Source organism: Nilaparvata lugens, chromosome 4 (genome assembly GCF_014356525.2).
Source record: "Nilaparvata lugens isolate BPH chromosome 4, ASM1435652v1, whole genome shotgun sequence".
Classification (NCBI taxonomy): domain Eukaryota; kingdom Metazoa; phylum Arthropoda; class Insecta; order Hemiptera; family Delphacidae; genus Nilaparvata; species Nilaparvata lugens.
The window spans coordinates 9,813,191-9,823,256 of NC_052507.1; the positions used below are offsets into that span (position 1 = coordinate 9,813,191).

General features: G+C 33.5%; 1 protein-coding gene across 1 annotated transcript; it reads left to right on the top strand.

Annotated features, from left to right (window-relative positions):
* Positions 1–3,903: 3,903 nt before the first annotated feature.
* On the top strand, positions 3,904–8,018 carry LOC111047314. The gene is made up of 3 exons (XM_039426591.1): positions 3,904–4,117; positions 4,993–5,265; positions 7,503–8,018. Exons 1-3 carry the CDS (start codon positions 4,099–4,101, stop codon positions 7,646–7,648), a joined length of 438 nt encoding a protein of 145 aa, XP_039282525.1. The 5' UTR covers positions 3,904–4,098; the 3' UTR covers positions 7,649–8,018.
* Positions 8,019–10,066: the final 2,048 nt, after the last annotated feature.

Here is a 10,066-nt window from a genome sequence, read left to right on the forward strand (position 1 = left end):
ATTAATAAAAGAGAAATGCCAAACCGTCGACTTGAATATTCGACCTCACTTCGCTCGGTCATTAGAACTTTTCTGTTTTGAAATGTTTGGACTGAAAATTGGACCTGAATTCAGTTATGGAAAAAACTCTACTTTTTGAAATATTTATAGTGTATAAATCAAAATTCGGGGAAGAAAGAGTTTTGGGCTGTGCCCCGATATTAGCTATTATAATTTACAACCACACTCAAACTTGCATTTGCAGGCATAGCCTATTCATCTCTACTCTATATAGATAATTCACTCCAAATGAAATTTTTAAAAAAATTAAGGTACCCCAATATTTCTATACGTTTCAAGGTCCCCTGAGTCCAGAAAAGTCCAACAATTTTGATCAAATTCATACCTAAAATAGTCATTGATAAGCTATATCAACTGGCACAAGTCCAATATCTGTAAAATTTCAGGAGCTCCGCCCCATCTATGCAAAGTTTGATTTTAGATTCCCAACAATAATGCTCTAAAGACATTTACATGGTCTAAAGACATGACACAGCAATTGCTGTGTTTCGAATAATTTGTGCTGTCTTCGGTGTTCATGATTAATTGATTTTTAGTAAATTATTTATTTTGCAGTTGTAAATTTATCTTTAAATAAAATGCCGCATCGCGCCTCCTCAGGTGTGCATCCAGCTAAAGTTTGTCATATCAGATGCATTAAACTATTAGGCGGTAAAAAGTTCGCCGGGCCAGCTAGTCATAAATAAAACTAAAGATTATTGTCTGTTTAGGGATTAAATATTTATATAATATCCTATTATATTGAGAGAGCAATTCCTGTATATTCTTTTATATTTGGTTATTTAAATGGTTGTTTATTTCCAACGGATCTCGAAAACGGCTCTAACGATTTTCACGAAATTTGGAACAGACAGTAGTTTTATGATATAAAATTCGATTGCACTAGGTCTCATCCCTGGGAAAACTCGCTGGAGGACATGTAAAGGATAATGATAATTCATTATTTGAAAGATGATAATTTCGTCGTCTGTCGATAACAGAAGATGCGAGTGCCTTTGTGGAAGAGAGACAGAATTATGTTCAGTTGTTGAACTATTTGCAATCAAACAGCTTATCTCACGAGAAAAATTATCTAGAATTTTAATCGACTTGATAAAAAAAAAATCTGATTTGTTGACATGACATGGTATTATCATTCTAAATTAGAGTATATCATAATTTCAAAGTAATCATTATTTTTCAGTTTCAAGTGATTAGTGAGTGTTATTTTTTGTTATTGTTATTCAATTCGTTTGTAAACAATCTAAACTAGTAGTTCTCCGAACAGTAGACCTCGCGCAGTTATAAACCGCAGCCTCCTCTTATATACTGTCCATCAGAGTAAATCCTGTCTGTATGTCGTGTCGGCGAGATATAGGTGTGAAAACGGCTAATGGCTGTTGGGGTTGGTGTATCAAAAATGCTCACATCAAAAGCTTATCTTCTTCAAGACATACTGGCAACAGGACAGCCCAAGTTCAACCCGGTGCCTCCCTAATTATACTAGTAGTTCTGTGAACAGTAGACCTCGCGCTCATTGACCTGTTGTTATGTTTTCTCAAAATTAAAAAATAATTTATCAATTTAAAATGTCTAGAAAAAATCCCAAATAAACATAAAGCTTTCTGTCCTATCGTACCGTGACGTGTCGTCCCGGAATGTGAGTATGAGCGCTGTTATCAGGTCTGGCTGCAACTGTCTATAACGTTGATGGAGAGATACATTTTAAAGATGTTCGATGTTTTTGAACGGGTAGTATTATAGTCCACTTGACAGCTGATTTATGATGAATAATTCTATAGTCTGATTTTTACTCTAATATTGGCGTATGAAGGAGGCTCCTTTTCCTTTTATATTATCCTTGAAATGCGAAATTTCCACTAACCTTGTATATACGTCGACGCGCAATTTAAAAAGGAACATACCTGTCAAATTTCATGAAAATCTATTACCGCGTTTCGCCGTAAATGCGCAACATATAAACATTTAAACATTTAAACATTAAGAGAAATGCCAAACCGTCGACTTGAATCTTAGACCTCACTTCGCTCGGTCAATTATTTTCCTATACGGTAGTTCACCGCCGCTTTTCAAATTAAAATCAGTAACTTATATTGATAAACTACTTTAAAAAAATAAAATAGCAAATGGAGTTCTTGAGTATCTCAGAGCAAGTTGAGAATGGCTCCGTGAATTCACCAGATACGTTACTTGCTTATTACTCCAGGGTAGGCTATAGTGTTGATATAGAACAGGTAACTGCACTCCGTAGGTACTCTCATGGTTGGAGGGGAAGGGTTCCATGAATGTATTAATTTAATCAATTTAAAAAATCTGGTGTGGCGCACTCACACAACTTTCCTTGCCGTTAAGAAAATTGATCACCTGACGCTAGTGTTCCCGCGCATCTCAAGTCTACTACTATTCAAAGATTTGAGCCAGCTGGTGACAGTACAATAACGCTGGAAACACACGAGGTCTGCTATCTCTTCATAGTGAATGATTTAATAGAATCAACAATAATTTGCAATTGAATAATCACATTTTCTCGAATTAAAGCTTATTTTCAATTTTAGGTGAAAATGTTACTGACATTAATTGTAGAGATTTTCATGCTCAATCTTTTCCACTTAAAAATTTTTGTTTAAATTGTATCTGATGCCTGATAATTGGGAATATAATATCTAACTTTCCATAGATGGGACGGAGCTCCTGAAATTTTTACAGATATGGGACTTATTATGACAGTTGATAGAGCTTATTAATGACTAATTTAGGAATGAATTTGATCAAAATCGTTGGAGCCGTTTTCGAGAAAATCGCGAAAAACCATGTTTTTGACAACATTTTCGCCATTTTAACCGCCATCTTTAATTGAATTTGATCGTAATTGTTCGTGTCGGATCCTATTGTAAGGACCTTAAGTTCCAAATTTCGAGTCATTCCGTTAATTGGGAGATGAGATATCGTTTACACAGACGCACATACACTCATACACACACACACACACACACACACACACACACACAACACACACACACACACACACACACACACACACACACACACCACACACACACACACACACACCACACACACACACACACACACACCAACACACACACACACACACACACACACACACACACACACACACACACACACACACACACACACACACACACACACCACACACACACACACACACACACACACACACACACACACACACACACACACACACACACACCACACACACACACACCACACACCACACACACCACACCACACACACACACACCACACACACACACACACACACTTTTTTATGGTAATAGGGCAAGGAAAGTAAAATGTGACAAGTTTTTGAAAAATTAAAACTCAGTACTCATTAAAGATACAGAGTTCGTGAATATCTAATTTTATTCAAAATTTGATTATCTAAAAGAAGGGAAGGAGTGTATTTTTCTGTCCAAAGGCTGGTTTTGGCGGAAATCACTAAAAACTGGAAAAGGAAGAAAGAACTCAAGGTTTTGAAGCACTCTGTATTTAGCACAAGGGAATTATTGATGAAAATAATGGTTCTTAACTCCTTTCATGTACGTTATCCGAAACATAACTAAAATATATTTATTCTTTATTGACTGAACAATTTATAATTAATATAGGAAACGAGAGAGAAACTACCGTACAGGTAGACCTATTCATTCAATTTGAAAAGTTTTGATAAAATAATATTAGGCATATACAGCTTCTGTCTATTATTTGAGTGGATGAATGAATAGATCAGCTGAAAGCATTCATATATAGGTATAGTAGGTACATGCTATTTTATACGGTTTTTCTTTTCTATGATTTCATCTACTGATGACTATTTTCTCTTATAGAAAACAGTTCAAGATTTGAAGCAATACGGTATATTTTTTTAATTGGGAGTTTAATTGATTTATCTTGAGATATTTGCAGTTCTTTCAAAAATATTTTCAATTTACGTTAAAATTGGATAAGAACTAAATTTTTAGGATCAAAAGTTGGGTAAACTAACAAAATTAATTTATCATGGATGGGAGTCGCTCGGGTAAGGTGGAATACATTTTTTAATTTATAGAGTTTAAGTATAAAGATAGTATTGCTAGACTGAAACAAATTTGTTGAAATTTTTTGAAGTAGGCCTATAGTTTTAATTTTGACAAAAGGCTCAAGTAAATATAATAATGCTTTCAAAATTTATTTAACCGTAGCCTACAAGTTGTTTAAAATTAGGCCCGGTTGCACAAGAGCCGGTTAAATTTTAACCATGACTAATTCACGAGAATCAATCAGAGAATGCCTTTTAGAAAAGACGGCTTCTCTGATTAGTTCTCGTGAAATTAATCACGGTTAAAATTTGACCGGCTTTTGTGCAACCGGCACCAAGTGTTCAGGAAGCATCTTCCAAACTCTCAGACTGATTCCTTACACTAAAATATTGAGAAATGTTCTTATAAACATTGGTCCGGAAATCCTTTGTTACAGAGACAAAGATGATATATTGCAACTTCTTCAGATTTATAATAGTTATGTTGAGGGCTTGATGAGGGGACTAAAGGTGGATACCCACATATCAGTGTCAGAGTGGAACATGAATCTTTCTTCTCTATTTCCTGTCCTTGTTATTTCTTGTAGTGTCCTAGCTATCCTTACATTGATTAGTATCTCCTAATTTATCGATCTTCTTTACCAATATATCAGATATTATAGACCATTATAATATAATTATAATTAATATAAATATAAACCATATATTATGAAGTATATACCATTATAAATATATCAGAATATTGTACAGTAAGGTCTGTGGAAAAAATGCAAAATAAAATTCAAATTTAAGTTGTACACTTGTATATAGACCTATGATATACTATATTCATAATAAACTATTCTTATCATGTTGCTATTTATTTTTGGTTTCAGAAAGCATTGGAACACCAGTAATAAGTGATTCCAGTACAACTAGCCCAGCAAAAAATAGAAACATTCAAGAAAACTTCAAACTAACTTTCTACCCAGATCAAGCCAGTGTGGAAGACAGAGAAAAAATGCAAAAAATATGGAATCGGATAGAATCTGAGTCGAAATTTGAAAAAATGGATGTTGATGTCTTCACATCCAACAAAAGAAAAGTGGATGAGAAGTCCGTCAAAAATGACTCCAAGATTGCGAAAGAAGTGGCTGATAATTTTAAAGGTCTTAAAATTAATTAATTTTTAATATCTTAATTTATTAATTTTATCCCTTATTGGAAGGGATTGAACAGGATGCGAAGAGGGCATGGTGTATGTGGGGACAGTCTGCATAAATAGGGGATCATTCCATCACCTGAATGTGACTGGGGAGCTCCAAAGCAAACTTTGAAACATATTGCTGAGGTCTGTCCTGTCAGGTTACAGGTTATATCCCCATGCTGTTGAGGATTTTGTAAATGCTGCACCAACAGCTCTTGAATGGCTGGCTGATTTGGACTTAGCTTTATAAATGTCTATTTTAAATGTCCAGTTTAAATCTTTTTAAATGTCTAGTTTTATTTTTTAATATTATGTTATAATAATAATATCGTGTGACCTGGCTGGCTCAGGTCTGGTGTCAGAGTTTTCAGGTTGCGATACATGAGCTAACGACTGCTTTTTAGGCAGCCGGGAACGACGGCTTAACGTGTCCATCCGAAAATATTATGTTATCAAAACTACTGGTTCTCTCCATGTGCATAGTTTATATATTTTGACTTTTTAATTTAATGACAATCAATTATTATAATTGAGCACATAATTCATATTTGAGAGGTAAATGTGTCAAAATGCCATACGTTTTATAAGTTTATATATTAATTTTAAAGGGCTTAATTTTAAATGGTTATAACTATATGGTAATAACTGATATAGAGGAGACCTATGATTTTGTATAGACTTATTCATAATATAAATGTAATATTATTCAAAATGTTTGGGCACAAAAAAAATGTTTTAGAATCAATTCATGATGAAATATGGTAGGCTATTGTAGTTTATAAAACTTCAGTCTTCCCTATATTGCTACCGGTACTACAATTAATGAGCTCTTCCAGAGCTCAAGCATTAGCTTTTCTGGGAGAGCCCATTATTTCAATATTAAAATAAAAGAAAACATTCGTTGAATATGTTTTTTAATTAGTTATAACATTATAAGAATGTTTTTGTTTCACTTGTTTGTAAAAAAAAGAATGGCAATAAATTGATTTGATTTGGATTATTATTGAAATTAAAAAAAACCATTCAAATAAACATAATGCGAGATGATGGAACATGGAAAGAGTACTAGTGGATTTTTAACTATTATCAATACTAGAATAACTTTAATAAAGTATAACTGTATAATATAAATAAAAGGTAATGATTATATAAATATCTTACCGTATACTATAATATTATATGCTACAGATAAGACACTTGCTTAGAGCTATGCTTCCTTCCACAATCTTCCATCCTTGTTTGTCTGAGGGAGGAAAAGCGTAGCTTCAGAAATATCTCTATAAATCAATGTAAGCTTTATTAGTGTTAGTTCAATAAAGCAAGAGTGTTCTCTGTCTTTATTTGTCATATGATATGATATTAAATCTAAAATTTTGTTAAACTGCATAGAAAGGTATCTATATATATATAAAGCGAAATGGCACTCACTCACTGACTGACTGACTGACTCACTCACTCACTCGCTAACTAAAAATCTACCGGACCAAAAACGTTCAAATTTGGTAGGTATGTTCAGTTGGTCCTTTAGAGGCGCACTAAGAAATATTTTGGCAATATTTTAACTCTAAGGGTTGTTTTTAAGGGTTTAAAGTTCGTCTTTTAGCATGTATATTCTTCTTCTCCCAATCTCTTAATTATAATTGAAATTTTCCTTATCATATTATGTTACTATAGAACTATAATCTAGATAGAGTACCTCTTCGAAACAGTTTTGTAACTGGCAACTAAATTAATAATTTTGTCAGGTTGGCATTAAGTTGAGTTGACTTTGTTAGGTTGGCACCAAGTTGAAGATTAAATTAAAAGATTTATCGCGGCAAAATGATTGGGCACTGCTACTTCAATCCTGGGAATATTATTTACTAGCCGTCAGGCTCACTTCGCTCGCCATATCCGTTTAGTCTGGACCCCGACTGGATGTCCTAACATATGATGAAAATGCTGAAATGAAAAATGCAGGCGAGCGAAGCGAGCCTGCTGATCTAATTCTTGGACGATCCAGTCGGTGGTCCAGGGGGCGGAGCCCCTGGCTAGACGGATATGGCGAGCGAAGCGAGCCTGACGGCTAGTCACTAATATAATTATTATAGTCAAGTATATATAAACGCTTATAAACAATTCAATTTTTTTCGCTTTCAATTTCCGCCTTTTTCGCTTTCAAACTCTCTATCTTTTGCTCACCTTCTCTTGTTTTACCAGATGAAGACAAACAAAGCAATGAAACAGTTACGAACTGTAAGGAAAAAGCTCCAGAAATATCGCCTGGTATTGCCCTTGAACTCCTCAATCATTTTAGAGAGTTACACATAACTGAAGCATGTGTAAGTAGCTACCATGATAAATAAATAATTAGGCTATTATACTCGTCTCGTACTATCTTAACAATTATTTTTACTATCATACTATGTATTGAACTGAATATATTTCAATTGTAGCATCTGTTAAAATAGTAATACTATTCATTTTTCAGTGGATTTCATATTATATTATTGCCGTACCGTCAAACCGGCTAACTTGGGACAGTTTTCAACTTTGACTTAAAATTCAGTTCCATTATCATTTTAATAGTTTATTTCTGCTGTGCTCAAAACTTAGGTCTTTAATAATACTTCAAATATATACACTCAATTTCATTATTATTCTAACCTGTTCTGAAAAAAAATATGGTGTCCCAAGTTACCCGCAGAGGTTGGGTAACTTGGGACACCAATATGATTTGCCTAAACTGAGACAATTTGAGTGGTAGAAGGCTAGCTTGGGACATTCAATTTTGAATAATATGTTTCATATTCATAATAAAAATACCTTAACTGTAAAATAATTGAATAATTGATAAAATAAATGTGTGTAATAATTGAGTGTTCACAATGATTAGAATGAAAGAAGTTATTAAAGGCTCAATTTCTAGGTTAGAGATAGTAGATTGTTATGACTGTTAAAAAAGTACCTATCTTAGCTGTTGATCAGTTGTTCAAAACGTTATTAGATATTTTCAATGATGTGTTCCCAACAAATCCACAATGCCAGAAGTCTGAATGAATTGCACAGACAGCTGGTAATTTGGAATTGGAGGGAAGGGGTTAAACTGTCCCAAGTTAGACTACTGTCCCAAGTTAGACGGTTTTACGGTAGTGTATTAAGTAGGCTATTATACAGAGTGCCCCACGAAATGTGTAACAGATGAAAAGCATAGATTTCACATGAAATTCGCAACAAAAACTGTACAGTAAAATTTCTCTTACCTACCTTAGTTTTCAATATGAATAAATTTTTCTATATTCTTGAAAAACATCAAAAACTAATTCTAAGGATATGGTTGGAAAGAGGAAGTAAATTCCAATAAGATTCATATTATTTCTTCCTTTTAAGTTTTTTTTTACTTTTAATGAGCGCTCAACGTTGAAAAAGTAAATTCGTTGAATTCAAAGCCAAACTTCGAACAGTTTAGACCCTCATAAAAGTTCAAAAAGGTCAAGGGAACAAATTATATTAATTTAATTGGAAATTTCTTCCTTTTTCCAACCATTTCCTTAGTATTAGTTTTCGACTGATAGATTTCTAGTTATTGAAATTTTTCAAAAAAAAATGAAAAATCAATATATCTCGAAACCTAAGGTCCTTATAAACAAATTTAGTACACATTTTTTGTTGTAAATTCCATGTAGAATCTATGATCTTCGGCTTTTACACCTTTTGTTGGACACTGTATATTCCAGTGCATCATTCTTTGATTAACAGCTATATTTTTTATTTCCTCAGCTAAGAAAGACAGAAGGATACGCGAGTCAGTCGGAATGCTTCAATCGCCCATCAGCAGACAATGTACAAATGAATTTGAATGACATTGAGAACCAAATCAAGCATTACGAGGATAAACTGATCACACAAGTGATTAGAGATAAAAGAGCTCTAAAAGTTCACTCAAACTCGACTGATGACTTGAAATAATCAAATTATTTTGTGTCAATAATTTCTGATACTATTCTGCAATCAAATAATAATTTCTCTCTTTTACTTCAGTGACCCAGAATAACGGGAACTTTTAAAAACGCAATAAAGCAAAAGTAAGATGGGCAAAAATGATTTTATTTGAACTAATTTGAAGTTCAAGACTTGCCATTTGAGAATTATTGATAACATCTATCACTTTTTGACAATTAATTCATTAAGATGGCTTCCTCCTGAACGAATACATTGTTCAAATCTGTGTTGACGATTCCTCATTGATCGCCGCAATATCTTATCTAGGATATTGCTGATTTCATTTTTTCACGTTTTGACAACTTGACCAATAACTGTGGTTGAATTATAACAGGCAATTCAGAATGCTGCGAGTGCTGCACGAATACACTCTTTAAATCTGTGTTGAGATTCCTGAACGTTTGCTGCAACATTTCAGCTGGGATATTGTTAATTTAATTCTGAATTTTCTGTTATAATTCAACCACAGTTATTGGTCAAATTGTGAAAACGTGAAAAAATGAAATCAGCAATATCCCAGATGAGATATTGCAGCGATCAATGAGGAATCGTCAGCACAGATTTGAACAATGTATTCGTTCAGGAGAAAGCCATCTTAATGAAGTAATTGTCAAAAAGTGATAGTTGTTGTTAATAATTCTTAAATAGCAAGCCTTGAACTTCACATTAATTTGAATAAAATGTTTGCCCTATCCACTAATATTTTATGGCGTTTTTAAAAGTTCCCGATATTCTGGGTCATCCCGTATAATATCAGAGTAAATAACTGTTATCTAAAGAAT

Excerpts from the sequence above, each read along its gene's own strand:
- LOC111047314 (XM_039426591.1), top strand. Across the intron at positions 5,266-7,502 it reads AGTGGCTGATAATTTTAAAG|ATGAAGACAAACAAAGCAAT; the intron begins GTCTTAAAATTA and ends TTGTTTTACCAG.